Source organism: Sylvia atricapilla, chromosome W (assembly GCF_009819655.1).
Source record: "Sylvia atricapilla isolate bSylAtr1 chromosome W, bSylAtr1.pri, whole genome shotgun sequence".
In the NCBI taxonomy this organism is placed as follows: Eukaryota; Metazoa; Chordata; class Aves; order Passeriformes; family Sylviidae; genus Sylvia; species Sylvia atricapilla.
In genome coordinates, this window is record NC_089173.1 from 2314637 (window position 1) to 2336266 (window position 21630).

At 42.5% G+C, this 21630-nt stretch overlaps 1 protein-coding gene across 2 annotated transcripts in view; it reads right to left on the reverse strand.

The window, feature by feature from the left end:
- The window catches only part of LOC136373326 (ubiquitin-associated protein 1-like), a 95007-nt gene extending 74061 nt beyond the window's left edge, over positions 1–20946 (reverse strand). The window contains exons 1-2 of one of the 2 annotated variants that reach the window (XM_066338222.1): positions 20925–20946; positions 4644–4684 (exon numbers count right to left, since the gene is read on the reverse strand). In XM_066338222.1, coding sequence (XP_066194319.1) covers positions 4644–4677 — 34 coding nt within the window. In that variant the 5' untranslated portion in view covers positions 4678–4684; positions 20925–20946. The other variant, XM_066338221.1, reaches the window with a different exon arrangement.
- Positions 20947–21630: the final 684 nt, after the last annotated feature.

Below are 21630 nucleotides of genomic sequence, written 5' to 3' on the forward strand. Positions count from 1 at the left end.
AGAAGCCACCACGGGATGGTTGGAAACCTACCCTGTGTCTCATGCTACAACCCGCAACACCATCCTGGGCCTTGAAAAGCAGGTCTTTTGGAGGCATGGTACTCCCGAGAGAATTGAGTCAGACAATGGGACTCATTTTAAAAATAATCTTATTAAAACCTGGGCTAGGGAACATGGTATCGAATGGGTATATCATATCCCCTACCATGCACCAGACACGGGTAAAGTGGAGAGGTACAATGGGCTCTAAAAAACCACCCTGAAAGCATTGGGTGGAGGGTCCTTAAAAAACTGGGAGCAGCATTTAGCAAAAGCCACCTGGTTAGTTAACACTCGAGGTTCCACCAGCTGAGCGGGTCCTGCTCAGTCCCAGCACCTTAATATAGTAGATGGAGATAAAGTCCCAGTGGCCCATGTTAGAGGTTTGTTGGGAAAGACAGTATGGATCAACCCTGACTCGAGTACAGGCAAACCCATCCGTGGAGTTGTCTCTGCTCAAGGACCGGGTTGTACGTGGTGGATAATGCAGAAAGATGGAACAATACGATATGTACCTCAGGGAGAGCTGAATATGGGGTAAGATTGATATGTGCTGAATGTTACTACCATTGTCTGCACGTTAGATCAGTCAGACATGAAACAGAAGGAAACGTATATGTGTCAAAGGTCTGAGCAAGTAAGACGGACGGAAATGTCTAAGTGTCAAAGGTCTGAGTAAGTGAGATGAAAGTTTTAATTGTGTATCCACGATATGGGATAAAGGGTGGAATGTTCTGGGTTGACCTGCCTCCTATCCCATATATCCATCCCATATCTTGGATACATTGTTGTGTCTGGCAGCTGCCCCTCCCTCTCTGGCAGGGCCTTCTGGTTTTTTTTGCTTTGGCTTTTGCTGCTGCTGCCCGCTTTTTCTGCTTCAGCTTTCTAGCTTGGCTGCCTTGCTTCGCTGCTGTTGTTTTTTCTGCTGCTTTCTCTCTCTTTCTCTCCCTCCTGCTGCCCCTGCCGCTGGCTTTTTGCTGCTTCTGGTTGCTTTTTTTTCCTTCCTCCACCCCCCCACCCGCCCCGCCCCAAGGTTTCAACCGGCTCCAGACCTGACCTGACCTGACATGAGAAGTTGGAGAAGTCCTGCGTCTGCAAGAGAAGCGTTGCACCCTTCTCATTCACAGTAACCTTTTCCCACTTTCAGTGTTGGGGAGTGTTCTTTTTCATTGTCAATAAAGAGGTTTTTCCACTTTTCCTCCAAGGTATTTTCCTTCCCAAACCCAGGGCTGGGGGGGGAAGGGGTGGTGGAGGTTTTGGTTTAGGGGACTCCTTTTAGAGGTTCTTCCCTAATTTATTCCAAACCAGGACAATAACCCGATCAGAATCCATTCACCAAAAGCTGCAAGACCTACAACATGTGCAGCTTTTGAAACAAGATGATGGGGTTTTTGGAATAAAATTTGGTCAATGGGGAATAACCGGTTGGCTGAAGGGGATATTACAGATGGGATTGGTCATTTTACTTATAATTTGCCTTATATTGCTTGTGCTGCCTTGCTTGATGTCATGTTTGCAAAATATGCTTATGAAAATCGCCTGCCAATCATTTAACCATGCTATGCTTGCCCAACAGTAAAACAGGGGATATGTAGGGAAATGGCTAGCTGCGAGAGGTCACGTAAACATGCTGCAGCTGCATAACCATCAGGATGCGTGGTCAGTCCTTATCTATATAGGCAGGGGCACTGTGTCCTTGAGAGTAGCTTCTGGACAATATCAAAATGTGTAACAGGAACCACAGGAATGCAGTGGTGGAAGTTAGTTAATGCTTTTTCATATAACCAATAGTGAGCTTGCTTTAGGACTATGCATGAACTTCATTAGCTGTGCTATAAATTGTGTAAACTCGTCTAAATAAACCGAGTCTTGCTGATCAGTCGTATCGATTGCGGCATTTCTCCCGCCGACCACAACATAAGGGAACAGTTTTGAAACCAAGTGGAACTTAGTTTTTGTGGTCATAAAGCACACATAATTCTCAGAAACTGGAATTAGAAGCTCTCAAGTCATATAGTGACAGTGAAAATTCAACAGCAATATTAACATACTGCACTTGATAGATATAACAAACCTTTTGTGCAATAGATGAGAGCTGTATTTCTAGATGGTACTAATTACTGGAACTTAAGCTTAAATTTCCAATTATTCAAATGACGAGGGCATTTGAAGTTACATACTTAGGCATAGTTATAGGTGTATGCCAAGAATACCCTCCAAAATAGGAAAAGTGTTCCTTCCTCTCCATCCATACCTTTTGTTCCCATCTTCATCTCCATCTGAACATGATCCTGAGTAGGTGCTTTAGGTGGCTCTACTTGAGCACGGTTTTGGACATGACCATCTCCAGAGGTCCCTTTCAACCTCAACCATTCTATGATTCAACAACAGTCCTCTAACCTCCAATAAGCAGCTCAGTAATAAGTACAAGAGATACATCAACTGTATTGACTGATTTCATCAGGCTGCCAGAGACACTGAACTGATAAAAACCAGGTAGCTGTTGGACTAGATGCTTTACAGGAAGCTAAAATTCACTTGGTCGAATTAATTCTTAACAACCTTGGAGAAAACTGAAAAAAAATTGCCTTGTGCTAATTTCTTAAGACAATAAGCCAAGGAAGTTGCCCTACTAGTCCTCAGAAACAATACCATGACAGTGTCACTGGTATCATTAGGAACAGAAGGTACACAGAGTAGACAAGTTAAGCAGCCAGCTTACAGAACCGTTTTGTTGGGGAAGATGAATCAGGGAAACCTTATAAATATAATTGCTTAGCAAAGATTCTGAAAATATGAAACCTATAATCGAAATAGAAATGAAAGCTTACTTTGAGTTGTAGGATACTGAGTCTTAGTTACTATATAACCTGAAAACAATGGTCTAGCTAGCTGAAGGAGAATTCCTTTTGAATGAGCAGAACCCTTTCTGCTGGCTAAGGGATCCAAAGGTCAATGTATCAAAACAGAAGTCTAAAGAGTAGTTTTTAGAGTTTAAAATATAACACAGTATGGTAATATAGTAGTTCTTATAGGCTGTATGTAGATTCTATAGGATTTTGTGTCTTGTGTTGGTTGGTCACTGTAAATTAAAATATTCATCACAAAAGAAGATATAATGTATTGTAACAAAGACCTCGCCCTCTTACCTCTTCCTCCTCTCCTTCCCGCTACTCTTAGCTCGCTCTTACCCTTCCTCTTCCCCCTACTCTTGCTCTCTCCTACTGTCTTCCCCCTGCCACTTTGCTCTCTCGCTCCCTTCTCACTTAGCCCACACCCTCCTGTTCTTTCTCCCTCTCTCTTTGGGACTTCCCTTCAGCCAAGGCTGGTGGCTGAAGGCAAGGCCTTTTTACCCATGACCCTTGCAATAAACCCACATGTTCTAGAATATACAGATTAGCAGAATTCCTTGTCCCAGCCGTCCGTGAATTCGCCTACACCATTTGTTTTGATTTTGTTATTTTGAAGCCAGGAGCATGTTCCACCACACCATACTGTTTTGAATAATATTTACGACAGATTGAATTCTAGCTCTGAACAGTGTCTTTGCTAGTCTGGTTTAGGAAGGAAAAGAGAGAAGTTAAAATAGACTCGAAAGACAAGCATTTCCAAATGTTCATAGATACAAGAGAACAACTGGTAAAAAGCTGGCAGATGGCAAATAAATAAATTCATTATCTTGCAGCAGGATCACTGGGTCACAAAGGAGACCATATAAAAATTAAGTTTTGATTGGTCATTTTTATTAATCCTTAACCATGTATTTATGTGAATCATTTCTTATTCTGTAGTTCAACTTTTTACTTGCAAGACTGAATAAAAAGCTGAAAGAAAAATGGAATTCTCCAGGACCCTCTTATCAGAAAGATTATCCAGAAAGATCAATGCTGAGTTTCTAAAAAGCAGAAGTTTCTATAGCATGAAAAATTATGTTAGAAATTTCACATGAACTGCACTGAGTGATTGCTAATTTGAAGAAGATACATGACATACAACAAACTGGACTTTATTGTTCCACAGAAATATTAATCCTTAAGAGATAAGCACATATACAGGCAAATAATTTTTATTATACCAATCATCTGCATGACACTGTGCATCTCAAATGTAGAAGAAGATATTCTCTTCACTTCCCTGCTGAACCAGATTAGTCCAATTTAGGAAAAAAACTCACTGCTGAGCAAAAAGCAAACATAGTTCTATGATATATTAAAAGCTTCACTTTCAATCCAGCTGTTCACGTGACTTCCATAGAAAGGAGATACAAATCTAGTGTCCACTTCAGCAAACATCAAATCAGTATCGCAACTGCAGTTCAGCTTTGATTTTGAAGGAGGAAGTGGGGGGGAAGGGGAAGGTATTATTCTGTCATGAACAAGTAGGAAACAGTCACAGGCTGAATTTCAGTTTAACCAGAGAACAGGCATGGCATCAGCAAGTACCTATGCAAGAAGGAAAGCAAGGCACTTAATTTCTAAAAAAAAAAACAACTACTCGGAGGCTAAACAGATTAATCTCTATGGACTGTCTAGGCTGGGACATGAGTCAGCAGCAGTAGTAGGATTCATCTTATTGAAGAGACAGGGACACCAAATTTCACTTACCATGAGACTCAGATCCCAACTTCTTAGAAGCCATTTAGAACCTGAAAAACATTTTAAAACAGCTTTAACAACATGTAGTACAACATAAGCCTATGCAGTTCTACACTGTATTATCTCTAGATTAAGGGACATGTGGCAGAGGCTGTTTATCCTGTTCCCAAGACAGATAAGAAAAATTATTTTATAGCTCTGAGAATTGATTAAGCAAACAAATAAATTTGCCCAGAGTCTGAAAATCTAACTGGCAAAATTAAGAAGAAAGGACAAAACAGAGCCAAGAAGCAGCCAGGTTGATCAGAAAGGCAGTTTTCCAGATCACAGTGCTCAGAGGCCGCTCTGTCCCAGCACCATAGAGCACACCCTGCCTCTGCTAGCATTAAGACTAGCCCTTCCTACTGGAAATACCACACTTATCCTCTTCAGTTTAATCCTCGCTGCTCTAAAAAGGGATACTATCATACTGGGTATGCAGTCAGCCATCATGGCACTTGTCTAGACACACTGGATAATGCACAATACAGGTATACAATAAATGGTACCATTAGGAAGATATTTTTGGATACACACAAGAAAACAATGCTAACAAGAGGCCTCATTCACTGCCCACAGAATTTTATTAGCAACTTAAAATTTGGATGCAAATCCTACACGGCCAAAATGTTAAAACACAGAAGCACCTAGCCAGCTTTTAACAGAGCCAGCCTGTCCTGAGAAAGAGCTCTGCCAGGATGCTCATGGTGTGTTCAATAACATAATTGGTTCTTTCCTACATTAGAAATACATCACAATATCTTTCTTAAGACACCACAGCATAATTCTTCAAATCATTTATTTTTAAAGTCCTCCTTGTGGCATTATACATAACAAAGAATCAGTTGCCCTTTGTTTCTGAAGCCCTCCAGCTTTATGAAATGCCCAACAGCCATTCTTCAAAAACATGAAGTTATCTGGTACACAATGTGGAGCAGATCTAACATTCACACCCATCATTCCCCTATCAAGATCTTATTCTTAGCCTCACTGTTTCCATTTCTGATTCTAACTGCAAATGGTACCTTAAAGGGTGTCATAAGGTGAGGGTTATACAGACACCTTAGCTATTCCTCCTGATAGCTGCTGACACATCTGGGGGCAGGAAGAGCCAGTTTCAAGTACTTCAGGAAAGCCCCTTTTGCTGTGCTCAAGTCCCTTTCAACATTTTGTTGAAATCAATAGGTGAACCAACCATATTGGCAAATGGAATTTCAACACACAGCTAAAGCCAAAGCTGTATGAAGATTACCTGGGTGCAACCAGACTCTGAAACACAGTGAGCAGATGCTGGACCATGGGCAAGTGAATCATGCTGGGCAACTCCAGGTGTACCTTGTACATAGAAGTGTCATTCTGCTCAACATTTGTCAGGTTCCTCTCAGCACATCTCTACCATCTCTGTCAACGTTGGCATTATGTCCAAAACCAGTCCACTAAAGCCAGAGAACTGGTTTTAGCACTAGCTAGCAACTGCTTCTTAGAAGCAAACAAAACACTGCAGTTTCAAAGGTAGACGAAAAAGGTGGTGAAACAGGGCTGAGCCTGCCACCTCAGGAAGGATGTTAAGGGCAAAGCCACAAGATGACTCAGTACAGTTGCATGTCAACCACTAGAGATGAATGGGCTTTATTAGTCCCAGTGCCACAGAGGGGAAGATCAGACTGCAGACTACAGCACCCTGAATACCTTGAATACTACCTACACATGAAATAGGCTGCATCTTTCAGACACAGATCACACTGTCAGACAAGCTGCTACATTGCTAGTTCCTCTGTATGAGAGTAGCAATTAAGATGTCAACTTGATTTGTTATTATCAAAAAAGCCAGGCCCTATGTGAAATCATACAGACTCCATGTACCTCACCAGTCTTCTGTATGTCATTGGAGACTGAGGCACTGTCTGCACACATGTACTATGGCTGCCCATCATTCACTACTATTATAGCAGAGATGAACTTGGGAGAAGGCCTCTACACACTTTCTTTAATTTCTCCAAGTTTGTCTTTCTTCTAGTTATTACCTCAGACTGAAAAGCAAATGCTACTTTTCTAAAGGATTTAATTTTTTTTATGAAAGTAACCTACTCACTTTGGCAACTCAATTGACAAGGAAGTTTTTTTCAATGCAGAACCAGCTATCTGCAGGCAATAGGGTTTATGCTGTCTACCACATTTACCAAAAGCAGCTTACTCCAGACTGTACCTACATAAAGGACATTGAAAAGAAAATTCAAAGAGACAATTTTTAGAAAGGTAATTTATAATCCCTCTTCAGTAGGCCATTGCAAGGACATATTAAGTTTACCATCTTACACACTGATCTTGGGCAAAAGAACATTAAGTTACGATGACAAAATCAATTTACTCTAGGGACACTAGTAGCAATGCATAAAAAATCCAGCAAAGTTCGAGATGTGCACATCTACCATCCAGGGAGATTTTCAGTAGTATATCAATCTGGAGCTGAATAAAGCCTTGGATACATCCTCAGTGTCAAAATATCCCACATAAACAATAAGTATCTTGCTTTTGTTGGCAATCTTCTAGCAAAATCCTAGTGCAGACCAGGCACCTGCATTAAGTTTAAGGCACAGTGGGAAAAATTATTCCTCTGCCATATACAACATCTTATTTTAACTACAGAACTAGCTAAGACACATCGATAACAAACTAATCATGAAATGCACCATTTCCAGAGAGACAGTCACTGCAGATTCAGGTAGCATTTGAGTTCATATCACACTAGCTCTTCCTGATGCACTGTGTGAGTGTGCACTTATTAAGATACCATTACTGCAGAAGGCACTGTCAGAATTGTTAAACACTGCACACAGTAATACTAGAACAGGCTGCCAGCCACATTTTATCACCTTTCAAAAAAACTTTTAGTTAAAATAGTGTCTTGAAACTAATCAGATTTGATAGGCTATTCAGGGACCACTATTACAAGCATCTTGCTGTTGCTCTGTCTTGCTGGCTTGGAGGGGAAAATTTAAAAAAAAATATTTGAAGCCAGTTACAAAGTTACTGATGTTGTTACTATGCTTCTGGGTCTGAACTATATTTGCTTTAGTCAAAGCTGCTACAATGTACAGTAAAGGTTTGTTTACATTTGTTACTGCTTTTTTAGAAATTTAAAGGACTTGCTCCCAAACCCTTACTCCAAACAAGTTAATGGAAGACTGCAGCCCTATCATTGTTGCCCTTGGAGAACAAAGTCCAGAACAGGATGCTGAATGGCATCGGTGGGAATGGCACATAGGGGAACAAATTTTGGTCTGATGCTTTATGTTGACAAAGAACATAAAATGCCTTTCCTGGTCTAGGGAAACATATTAGTTGCATAGTACTACAAGGTTTTCTTACAGCCACCTACAAGCTCACTTCTATAAATTTAGACATCCTTAGCCTCATTCTTTCATTCTTGGTTCTGGCTAATTCTCTGAAGAGGAGATCAGGACTACAAGTGCCTAAAGTTATAAGCAACTTTAATGTCAGCAGCCACCAAGGCAACCTCTTCCCTTCCTGTATGTTCATTCTTCACTTAACACTGAATCAACAGGACAACATTTTTAAAATCAGACAGTCAGAGGAACACAGCATAGCAGAGCCCAAGATGAGAGCAAAAGATCTCAGAGTGATGATGATAGAAGGGGAGGAGGGCAACACATACAGGGAAACAACAACAAAAAATACAGATGTAGAAACAGAGAAGTGACAAGACAAAATTGATGACAGAAACAACTGGCACAAAAAGAGAGATGACAAGTTGGAAAGGCTTAAAGGGACAACACAGATAACCAAGACAGCCTACCTGACATGTCACCACTTAAACCTGAATGACTATTTACTTGTACTGCCAGACAAGGAGAACATAGGGAAGTGACTTGGTGCAGGCAAGCAATACCAAAGGGAGAGTCTCATCAACAGATGAGGAAAAAAAAATTTACTACCATGAGAAGCTGCTAGGAAGTTTGGGTATTTTTCAATTATTATTTTATTTTGATGTTCCTTCTACTGGTATTTTCCCAGAAGTTTATATCTACATTCCTTCTGAAAGAGCTCTGGCTGGTCAAATTGGAAGCATCCTATTGCTAATGGTACCTGAAACAGCTTTCTCAATGATAACTCAAGCCAATTAACCATTTGTTGAGAAGAATTGGTCTTTTGTTGCTATATCCTTCATTTTGGGGTGCAAGTGTGTCTAGATTGCAGACCACACGAATTTTTTGAAGTAACTTCCATCTTCTGAGGAAAGTATTTATTATGGGTCAGAGGAAATCAAAATGCCTTAAGTTATCAACTATAATGAATTTAGCACATCTATAATTTTCAGAGAAAAAAAATCTTGCAATTTCCATTTTGCCTGCTAATACACATCGTGTAGCCTAAGAACAAAAAACTGAGGATGCACCATTCACTCTGAAAAGTACAAAAATACACAAAATCCCCCAACTTTAGGATTAATTTTTGCTGCCTGTATTACATTCATTAACTATTACTGATTGTACACTGAAAAACAGTGAAAAGCAGTTGCATTCAACTGATTGATTTCTAATGCACCGCAGGTATTTCAGATTTAGACAGTGGTTTAGGTTTTTACTATAACTACTTGTTTCGGTGTGTTAAAAATGACCCTATAATATTGGCTTTCGCATTTGTGTATTAGTCTTTATATGTTATTGATTGTAAGTATAGCGCAATTTATAACACCTTGTAGCTGCTTACTAATATAACCTAATTTTTCATATTAAGTATACACCGTTGTGATGATTTGAGTGTCTTTTCTGCTGTGAGATAGGATTAAGAGGAAGAAGGCAAGCAGGCCCAAACTTAAAGGTACAAAGATTTATTAACACACACTAAAAGAAAAAATGAGACTCAAAATGAAACTTTCAAAAGACTCTTCCTCCTCCACAAACTGTTCACTTTCCCACAAATAACATAAAGAGACAAAACCTGTGACTTTCAGTCAGTTTCACCATTTAAAAATAATCCTTCATTAGTTCTTTGGGAGAGGAGTCTCTCTTAGAACTTCCATGGAATTTCCCCACTGACAACATAGAACAATTCTCTTGTGGGTCTCATCTCTCACAGAGACAGCCACCCAGGAACCTGCCTTTGTGAAGTCCCTTCCATTAGCAGCTTTCTCAACACTGCATATGGGTCATATCTGCTTATTAGGGGTACTGTTTAAGGATGCCTCTTCTAGTATAAAACCAAGATTCTTTTCCTCCATCTCCAAAATCATCTTCATCTCAAGAACTAGAGATCTCCTTTTTCCTTAGGAGCAAAGGGCTTCATATCACTTTTTCTTCCTCTGTTTAAAATTCTCCATTGAATCTCAATTATATCAGTCCACAATTTTTAACTAGAGCCATGCATCCCCCCAAACAGCATTCATATGTTACAGGAAATAGTCCATTCTCCATGGTTTCACAAGAGAAGTCCAGCCAAACATGGGCACTCCTCACTCCTTTGTCCCACTTAGGACTTAACTCTCTCGCTGAATTCCCATCTTATGCCGTGTCTTCTCTATGTTCCCTCTGTCCTTTTCCTCTCACTCAGGGAAGGGTTAGAGCCCTGGAAGCTTCATTTGTATAAGGAAAGAGTTAAATCTTGCCCAGGTGTACAGAGGGCATGATAGTTCTTCCTGGCAGTGACCGAAGGTGGTAGGGTCAGGCCTCACTAGGCTGGGCCAGAGTCTTTGGGTTCTGGCTGCTGCAGGGCCACCTGCCTGGCTGCAGAGCTGCCTTTGATATTAGCTGCATGATTTCTTGAGCAGGCCGGGCTTTCCTCCACCCCTTTGCTTCATCTGCCTGGGAGTCACCGGAGGGGGAAAGGGGAGGGGGGCGGGCTCAGCCCCCAAAGCTTAGCGGCAGGGTGTTTTACAACTGCTGGAGACGCGATCCAGGCCGGGAAGAGGGCATATTCTCCTCCCCTTCCCCAGCCCGGGAGTCACCGGTCCCGGCAGCTTCCCAGGAAAAGCCTGGCCCGGGCAGGGGCCGGCCGGGCCTGGCATTCCCTGGGAACCAGGAGCCAGGGCCAGCTTACCTCTTCCAAAGCAGGGAGGAAAAAGGAAGTTTCTCAGGCTTCTGATTTTTAAGCCTGTGTGTTCCCAGAGGCGTGTCATCTTTCTAATTGGTCAATCAAGCTGTCAACTTTAAAGTCAGCAACTTATTGGCTCTTGCTATCTGTGCTAAACCAGCACAACCGTATAGCCCATAGAAATAATAATGTAATGAATATATTATGTTAATATATACACCTTATAGCTCATAGAAATAATAGTGTGATGAATATATTGTACTGTAAGCCTTAGCAAGATATAAAATGTTAAAATACTTCTATGTAACCAAGAAAACTGTATAAAGCAATTAAGTTGTTTCCCACATCTGCTGACTGACCTCTCCAAGTGATAACCATGACACAAACCAGAGCACCGGAGGAGAATTGGAAAATATCATGTTGAATTTAAAGAAGACATACTAAATCCTTATCAGTGGACGTAAAACAACAAGATGGAGACAGAAGGTGGAATAAAATATATTAACTTGACACACAGGATGTCATGCAGATAAGCCAGAGTATGAAGAAACCAAGCAGAAGAATTCCTGTAACATCAGACAGTTCACAAGAATGTTTGAATAATGCATGAAACTTATGAACGTGTATGTACCTTAGTAAAGTAACAGTATATAGATACCACTGTCTTAATGTACGGGCTTCTTCTTTGCCTGTTTGCCAAGAACACTCCAGCGCTGGACATTCTCCTTTTTTATTCCCTTACTTAACTTTTGAAAAAGATTCTAAGAGTGAACTTTTGTTTTTCACAAGTGCAAGTGAAAGGCTAAAAGAAATATCAGCAATCTGTATATAGAGCGACAGAGCAACAAGGAGATGCTTTAACAGTGGTCTCTGAATTGCCTATCAAATCTGATTAGCTGTGTTATAAATATGGGAGAATTAATTAGTGTTTTATAAAAGTATATAGCATTGAATCATTTTAATTCCACCAAATAAAATGTAATTGTGAAACTGCAAGCCTCTGCCAGAAACAGGGGAAGCCACGCATTTGCAATAGAAAGAAGGGTGTCTCCACCAGAAGATGGGTCCTCTCTGAAGATGAGACTGTCAATGACCCGGTGATCAACACCTGATGAAAATCTTATTTACATCAGCCTGGGTGTGCATCCCAATACCGGGTTCCCGTAAATGCAATCAGACGCCCAGTCCTGCCCAGAAAGCTATTCATCGGACCAGCAGACGGAGAAAAAAGAAATATGAATATGAAACAACGACTGAGTAGACAATGAGATGAGGCAACCTGCTTTCTAGCCGAAAAACTGTATATAAACCAGCCCTGCAAAAGCAGACTTTGTGAACTGGGGAGATTTGGTGCAAGAGAGAGGCTGAATCTGCAGTTCACCCAGCATCAATCCTGGGCTCGATGCTGTCTGTTGCTTGTGGCTTTTTCGAAATTTTATTTCACAATATTTCTTAATCAAATGGCATATTGATGAAATTGGGCTGATTACTTCTTACAGCTGCAAGACACTATTTTAATTAAGTGTTTTGAAAAGAAGGTGATGAAATGTGGCTGGCAGCCTGTTCTAGTGTTACTGTGTGCAATGCTTAAAAATTCTGTTTGCTGTATATACGTGAAGACCAGAAGTAGACAGTGCCTGTTGCTAAGATAAAACAAGTCAAGGTTCTATCAAAACCTTCTAACTACGTAAGCATTCCATTATTGCTACACAAATTGAAGTCTCTGAGACTGACAGTAAAAAGCTGATCAGAGTCTACTACAGTACAAAATGGATTCTGTTTTCATTTATTGCAATCTCCAAATGGATGACATCACCCCAAAATCTGCAGCAACTGCTTCTTCTTTGTACCTCTAACAATTCTGCAAACAAGTACAGTCATCTGCATGGAGATACTCCCCTTTTATAAGGCACAGTGATATTGAGCCACTGATAATAGCTCTTTGGATAAAGCCATTGTACAACTATATTTGACACATTACAACTACACCTCCTGCAGAAAAAAAAAAGCAAACATCACTATGACCAGTTTTAACAGAAAAAAAAAGTTTTAAATTGTTGGGTGTTTGGTTCCTTTCTTTTTTACTTATAGATTTTTTTCCCATAAGTTGCTAGGAAACTAACAACTAGGTACTTATGGGTACTTGAGAAAAACAAAAGTGGCTAAGGTGGGAAGAGGAGTGTAGCATCTGGCTACACTTCTTTTTTCCTCTGAGAGTTTCTCTCCAAGGGGGAAGATACTGCGAGTTTAGGGGGCAGGTAAAGGATTACGGAGTTGGGAGCAGCTGCTCTCTCTTGCTCTTGGCTTTCGGAGGACGGTCAAGCTGCTGCTTGAGGAGAGGAATTTCACTACCACCGCTATAACCCAGCTGGGAGCTGCCTTTCTTCTGCTGCTGGGCCCCGCACCACCTTGCCCTGCCAGGACATCCTGCAGTTCCAGCTATTGCCGCAGAATTTATGATACATCTCATCCACTGCCCCAGGATTTCTGCTCATCTCTGCTGTTCCAGCTCGCTGCTTCCGAGAGTCCTGCTAGGGCACTGGGATTGACAGCCCCAGGGGGTTTGTGAAGCAAAGCCTCTCTTCCATCCCTCCCCATCTCGGACAAAGCTGCCACTGCTGCCATGTGCTCCCCAAGCCCGCACCGGAGCGCCCTCTGCAGCCACATGGGGATCATTGCACCTGTCCTGTCCACCAGGAGCCTGCCAGCACTCCCTGCCGGCTGTGACCATCACTACACCAAAGGGGAAATTGCCCGCAGCTGAGAAGGCTGTCACTAGATTCCTGGTTCTGTTTGTTGTTAATGCTGTGGTTGTTGTTGTTTTATTTGCCTTGTTATATATACTAGTAAAGAACTGTTATTCCTATTCTCATATCTTTTTGCCTGAGAGCCCTTTAATTTCAAAATTATAATAATTCAGAGGGAGGAGGCTTACATTCTCCATTCCAAGGGAGGCTCCTGCCTTCCCTAGCAGACATCTGTCTTTCAAACCTAGACATAAATACATCTACTGCAATCCAGGAGATAAAGTACATTAAGGTTCTTGGTCTATTTTAAGATCAACAAGTACAAACTAGACCCTCCTTGAAGCAAATGCTGGTAGGAAGTTTCCATTCGATTTTCAGTATTTGCTGGTTAAAACAAATTTAATGACATCTTCATCTTAAGGGACATAAGTGGTCACCTTACATTTAACCAAATGCAGAGTAGGGGTTACGCTGACAATAGTGGAGGAAGGGATGAGATCTCTGCAGCATAGACACTCCATGGATCAAAAACCCAAGCAACTGTAACAAGAGATCTAAATTTGAAGGACGGTCCATAACATCAAACTAATTCAGTTATTTCCAGTGCAATGACTGAGGAGCAGAAGGACAGGAATCAATAAAACAGCACTTTTAAAAACATTTCCAGAATACATGAATAGGAAAGACATGGAGAAAAGAGACACTGAAGAGTCAGTCTGTATGCAGATTATTGGATTACAAGACAACACTCTAGCGATGGCAATAACATCCATATATAGGACTTTACATGCAGATGTTGGATAGCATCTTCCTAGCAATGACAAACATTAGGAAAAATTGATTCTTCAAATTGTGCCATTGCTTAGCATGACATAATGGGCAACTAGACCTTCTGCTTCAGTACATATCAGTAAATGGGAAGCTAAAGCAGAAGGCAGCCCTTCCATACACTCTCAGAGAAGCATGGCATCTCTCACTCTCTTGTTCCATATGGATTCATTACATTAACGTTATACATCTGTAGTTATGCAGCTATCTTCATGTCATGTCCCACTTTGGTCATACTGTCTCTCACAGGATCTTTCTGGACAAACTGTCCAGCACACAGCTGGATAAACACACAATGTGATAGGTGAGCAACTGGCTCAGGTCAGGCACAAAGGGTTTTAGTGAATGGGGTGACATCAGAATGGTGACCTGTCACTAGTGGAGTTCCACGGGGCTCTATTTTAGGCCCTGTGCTCTTCAACATCTTAATAAATGACTTGGACACTGGACTGGAAGGGGTACTAAGCAAGTTCGCTGACAATACAAAACTGGGAGGAGCTGTTGACTCCCTCAAAGGCAGGGAGGCCCTGCAGAGAGACCTTGACAAATTAGAGGGCTGAGCAATCACAAACTATATGAAGATCAACAAGGAAAAGTGCCGAATTCTGCACCTGGGATGAGACAACCCTGCATGTATGGACAGACTGGGGAATGAGATGCTGAAAACAGTGCCATGGAAACGGACCTGGGGGTCCTGGTCGATGGCAAGTTGAATATGAGTCAGCAGTGCTCTGGCAGCCAGGAGGGCCAACCATGTCTTTGGGGTGCATCAGGCACAGCATCGCACGCTGGTTGAAGGAGGTGATTGCTCTGCTCTGCACTGGTGTGGCATCCCCTTGAATATCATGAGCAGTCTTGGCTACCACAATATATGAAAGGTATTAAACTATTAGAGAGCATCCAAAAGAGGGCCGTGAAGATGGTGAAGAGCCTTGAGAGGAAGACGTATGAGGAGTGACTGAGGGGAGACCTCATTGCAGTTTGCAGTTTACAACTTCCTTGTGAGGGGACAAGGAGGGGCAGACTGATCTCTTCTCTCTGGTGCCCAGCGACTGGACCCAAGGGAATGGCCTGAAGTTGTCTGGGGAGGTTTAGGTTGGATATTAGAAAAAGGTTCTTGACCAAGAGAGTGGTTGGGCACTAGAACAGGCTCCCCAGGGAAATGGTCACAGCACCAAGCCTGACAGACTTCAAGAAGTGGTTGGACAATACTCTCAGACACATGGTGTGACTCTCAGGGATGGTCCTATGCAGGGCTGAGAGTTAGATTCGATGATCCTTTTGGGTTCCTTTCCAACTCAGTATATTCTGTGATTCTGTGATTAAAGACATTGCACTTGCTAAAAGCACATACTATTTGGGCTGGTTAAGGATTTAAGGCTCTTAAATGATAACAGACAGCTCTATTCCTCCTTCAAGATCTTGACAGTATATTTGGGACATAAGTTCATTTGCCATACATTTCACCCAAAAATAAGGGAAAATGCTACAAAGGTGAGAAAACACAGTACACTAATGCACCAGTTTTTCAATCACTGAATGACTTACCAGCCATATAAGTTTCCAAGGAAGCTGAAGCTTTTATACCACACAAGCCTCTAGAACTTCAAGTTTCACAGGCAAGAACATAAGAAAATAAAAAAATTACTTATAGACAACCCAGTGGTCAAGGCAGATCAGTGCAAGCTTTTTCTTTGGCCAGAGACTGATGCGTCAAACAAGAGTCTAGAAGATGCACCTATCCTAAATTCCCATTTAACTGTTGCAGCAAATTGGTGACCTTTTTAAAATGAACCCTTTCCAAAAAGAGAGCCCTGTCACAAGAGAAAAGCATCTGCAACTAACATCTAAGGCTGACCTGACTTCCAAACACAACATATAAGGAGCTAACACCAGTTCAGTCAACTACAAGAACAAATGTGGGTTGTGTAGTTCCTATTATTGACTGCTACCCAAGTTATTTAAAGATCATCTAAATGGATAAGCAGAAAAGAAAAAAAGAGTTTACATCTTGTTTTGGCCGCGAGATCACCTTCACTAATGTAGAAGCTAAATCACCACCAAGAAAAGGGTGCCATGGTTTAACCCCAACTGGGAACAAGAGTACTACACAGCCGCTTGCTCACTTCCACCCCACCCTAGTGGTAAAGGGAGGGGAATTAGAAAAAAAAAAGTAAAACTCATGGGTTGAGATAAGAACAGTTTAATAACTGAAAAAAAGTAAAGTTTAAAGTTATAATATTAATAAAAAGAGGAAGGAAAGTGAAAGATAAACCCCAAGAAAAATGACACATGCACATGTTCTCTACCCACTGACTGATACACAGCCCATCCATCAAATGGCCCCCTTTTGTGTAAATCCCTGTAGTAGGTTGACCCTGGCTGGATGCCAGGCACCCACCAAAGCCTCTCTCCCACTCCCCTCCACACTAGGACAGAGGAGAGAAAATATAACAAAGGATTCATGAGTTGAGATAAGGACCAGGAGGTCCCCAAATACCATCACTGGCAAAACAGATCCTAATTAGAGATATTAACTGAATTTATTGCTAACAAAATCAGAGCAGGATAATGAGAAGTAAAATAAACTCTTAAAAACACCTTCTCCTCAGCTCTACCTCCTCCCCAAGCAGCACAGGGAGACAGGGAATGGGAGTTATGGTCAGTTCATCACCCGTTGTTTCTCCTGCTGCTCAGGGAGAGGAGTCCTTCATCTGCTCTACCGTGGGGTCCCTCCCATGGGAGATGGTTCTTTGCAAACTTCTCCAACATGAGTCAAATCCCACAGGCAACAGTCCTCCCCAAACTGCTGCAGCATGGGTCACTCTTCCATGGGGTGCAGCCCTTCAAGGACAGGCTGCTCCATCATGGGCCCCTCTCTCCACAGGCCTCCCACAGGATCACAGCCTCCTCTCAAGCATCCCTCTGCTCTAGCATGGGTGTCCTCCATGGGCTGCAGGTGGATCTCTACATCCCCATGGATCTCCATGGCCTGCAGGGGGACAGCTGCTTCACCATGGGCTGCAGAGGAATCCCAGCTCTGGCACCTGGAGCAGCTTCTGCCCCTCCTTTTCCACTGACCTTGGTGTCTGCAGAGTTGTCCCTCTCACATGTTCTCACCCTACTCTTCTTTGTCTGCAATTACAACTGCGCAATCACTTTTTTTTTCTTTCTTTTTAAACATGTTAACCCAGAGGCCTTAGCACCATTTCTAATTGGCCCAGCCTTGACCAGCAGCATGTCTGTCTTTGGAGCCGCCAGGGATTGGCTCTGCTGGACATGGAGGAAGCTTCTGGCAGCTTCTCACAGAAGCCACTCCTGCAACCCCCCCACTACCAAAGCTTGGCCATGCAAACCCAATACATTTCCCCAGTTTATATACTGGGCATGATGTTTTAAGGAATGGAACATCCCTTTTGCCAGTTCAGATCAGCTGTCCCAGCTGTGCTCCCTCTCAGCTCTTTGTGCAGCTCCATCCTGGCAGAGCATGAGACACTGAAAAGCCCTTGACTCAGGGTAAGCCCTGCTCAGCAACAGCCAGAACATGTGTGTTGTCAGCATTATTCCCGTACTGAATTCAAAGCATAGCACTGTACCAGCTACTAAGAAAAACAACCCAACTCTATCCCAGCTGAAACCAGGACAGGGTGGTAAACTAGACCATTTTCCCCTCCTTGAAATACAGTAGCAGCAAGACAGACATTTGCATGATAAACCATGCCAGGAAATATAAATGTGCTGAGCAATTCCTACATTCTAGGGGAAAAAAGGAAGAAAATATGATCTAGCACTCATACCACTAGTGAGGGCTCTAATAATCTCACAGAGCAGTAATGAAACAAGTCCTAAATTTGATGACCAGAGCAACTGCTTTTAACTATTTTCCTATATCTTAAGTCTTGAATAGCAAATGCCTACCAGTTCTGAGAGCTTAAAGTAATCAGATGGAAAGCATCTAGTAATTATGAACAAATTTAGCTACTTCAACCTAATTAGCATGATTTCATACTACTATGAATGAGTCAAATATTTAACAATGCTTTAACAATTTAGAGTGCTTATAAACTAGGAATCTAGTTTTAGTTTAGAGCTCAGAATTGATGAAACAAATCAAGTTAAGCAAAAAAGCACACTCTCTATGTCTAGATTAAGCATGCTGCTAACACTTAGCATAACTGGTCATAGGCATACTCTTAGAAGTCCAGCCTCTCAAACTCAGGGAACAAACTTCACCAGTCATTTCAGTCATGACTTCATCTGTTGCTAGCCTAGAGATGCCAAATGGTGCAAGCACAAATATATACATTAGGAAAGGGCTTAAATCAAATCTTTCACATGATCCAGTAGAAAATTATCATGAATGCTGTGTTAAATGTAATGTATAAATTCATGTATATAATATTATATCAAAAGTTTGGACTATTAAAAGCTATTTGAGGGTGTCTCCGAGATTACAAGGCCTATTGTGCAAGCTGTGAAACCACAAAATTCGCAACAGAAATGACATGGCCAGATCGGAGATGGCCCATTAATCAAGGATGGGCCTCCACTTCACAGCTGCTCAACATCTGATGTCAATCTTGGTGGGGAATCTGGAGGATGATCAAATCAGCACCCCAAAGAAGAAATTCAGGAAGACTATCAAATCATCTTTTCATACTTACAGGAACCCCTTTCAAAACCTTGCTTGGAAATAAATACATGAATATTTTTACTTTCAATAGACTTAGCCTCAGTATAAATAAACTGTATAAAAACCGTATGCCAAGACCCAGTGTGTGTGGTCAAGGTTGGATGGTACCGTTGTTACTGTCACTGCCCACCCAGCATTCGATTGATGTTGTCCAAATTTATTGCGGGTTTTAAATTTGGTTTTGGAAATTTGCTAAATAAGTTCTGTTATTTTGAATTGGCTTCTTATCATTTATAACAAACTTAATCAATAGACTCCAAGAATACAATGTGATCATAAATCAGACAGTCTTGAGAAAACAGGATCCAGGTGTCATCAACACTAAAAGGTTAAAAAGTCAAAGTGAGGAAGACCCATCTTACTTCATCATTTTGAGACCCCACCCCATAAGAAGGACCACCGACTCATTTCAAAGAACAAACTACGCATGCTTAATTGCTTTTGCCTAATTACCATACGAAGCGGGGAATGGGACGGACCAGAGTTATGAATATGCATTTGTGTTTTGGGTATTCAACACTTTTGTACATAAAAAGACCCTGTGATCATCTGTAAATGGCGCGTGTGTATTTGGGAGCTATCCCGCATGCTGCCCGGCGTCGTAATAAACATACACTTTCTAACTTCAAACTATTAGAGAGTCTTTGTCCGTCATAGTTGGATATCGGTATTAGACCAATATCCATATTTTTTTAATAAATCAAGATTGGTCCAGAAACCTGACTTTTATTCTGTTAGAGATTTTTGTCTCTAGGATAAGTACCAGGCACTGCAAAACATCATGTAAAAAATGGAGATGGAACTCTTCCACGTGGTTTTGATGATTTTTTTCTCATTAATTTTTTATCCATCAACATAAACTATACAGTAAGTCACCCATCTAATCAGTGTACTGATACATTTATTCATTCACATATCTTATACCTAAGATTTCCTTGGTTTTCCCTTTGAAGTTTCAAGTATTATAATAATGATAAGGAAAAAGAGAAAGGGGAATAAACCCCAAGAGAAACAAGTGCTGCACAGTTCAATTACTCACCATCCACTGACTCATGTCTAGCGATTGGTAGCTCCCAGCCAACTCCCCCAGTTTATATACCGGTTATGACATTCTATTTAATGGAATATCCCTTTGGACGGTTCAGATCAGCTGTCTTGGCCATGCTCCCTCCCAGCTCCTTGTGCACCCGCCCACTGGCAGAGCCTGAGACACTGAAAAGCTCTTGACTTAAGAGTAAGCACCACTTATCAACAACCAAAACGTCAGTGTGTTATCAGCATTATTCTCATACTGAATCCAAAATACAGCACTGTAACAGCTACTGAGAAGAAAATTAACTCCATCTCAGCTGAAACCGGGACAGTCTAAAAAGTTTAAATCACCCAATTGCAATGGTGACCTAAAGTATCACTACCACTTTTGAATCACAGCTCTGCATGTATAAAAACATGAAGTCAGTACAGTTTTGGTACTGCAACATAATACCATCCTGGCACAAGGCCTTGAAGAAATCGGTCCAATTTTGATACGTTGTTACCACACAAACCATCTCAGTCTCATTCCCTTCCCCACAGCTGGTACAGCACCTCCATTAAAAGGTACCCTCAGAAGCAATACCGAGAGGCCGTGAAGGCAGAGCAAGGTGATGCAGTAACGCAGCGCTCACAGGCTCGCTCCTCTCCACAGCCGGGGGAGCAGCCCCCAAACATGCGAATCCCGGCCCCGAGAGGCCAGTGGCCCTGCAGCCGCCCCGCCGGCACGTCACATCAGCTGAATCACGGTGAGGGCGCGGGTGGTGCCTCATCCTGGACAAGGAGAAGCGGCAGCGACGTTTAACCCGGCAGCGGGGCGGAGGGCCCGAGGAGCAGCCGGCTGCGCCCCCCACCCAGACCAGCATCTGCATTCCCACTCCCTACCGGCCCGCTCGTTACCTGTGCGGCACCTGGCGGTTCCACCACCCGCCGGTACGAAACCCGCACCGTATCACCACCCCCATCCCCTCAACCAGGAGAAGCCATGTTGTCTACCTACCCTCCACCTCACCTCGCCTCCCCAACGACACGCCGACGTTACGCCGCGAGGTCACCTACTCCCGCCGAGCCAATCAGAAGGTGCTCACGGTGACATCACCTCAGCGGAAGAGGGGTGGGGCGAGGAGACTTTCATTTCCTTCTGCTCTGAGCGGAGTGTGTCTGTCTCTGCCTGCTCCGGCTGCGGGCCTGTTCCCGGCCCTGCCCAGGGGCTCCTCTAGCACTTTCTGCCTCTCTCCTAGCTGGGTACAGGCGACAGACGACTCGGGGATGGATGAAGGTGGCGAGCCGGGTCCAAAGGGGGCATTTCGCCCCATACGTCTCAGCCTCTTCCCTTAGCAAAGATGGCTGCCTCGACACCTGCCCTTGTTCCCCTCTCGAGGGGCTGCATGCCCGCCCGGCACAGCTGAGGAGGCACTCCTGCTGGATGCCCTGGAGCATAGCACATTCCCCCAAGAGCAGCTCTGGCAGCAGGCTTTCAGTCTTGAGACGGACTTGGTACAAAATTAAGGTGTTTTGTCCAAAATGGAGGTGGTAGTTATGCGTGTGAAGGATGTAGAGAGGAGAATTAATCATGGTAAATCACGACTGAAAACAGCTAGAGACT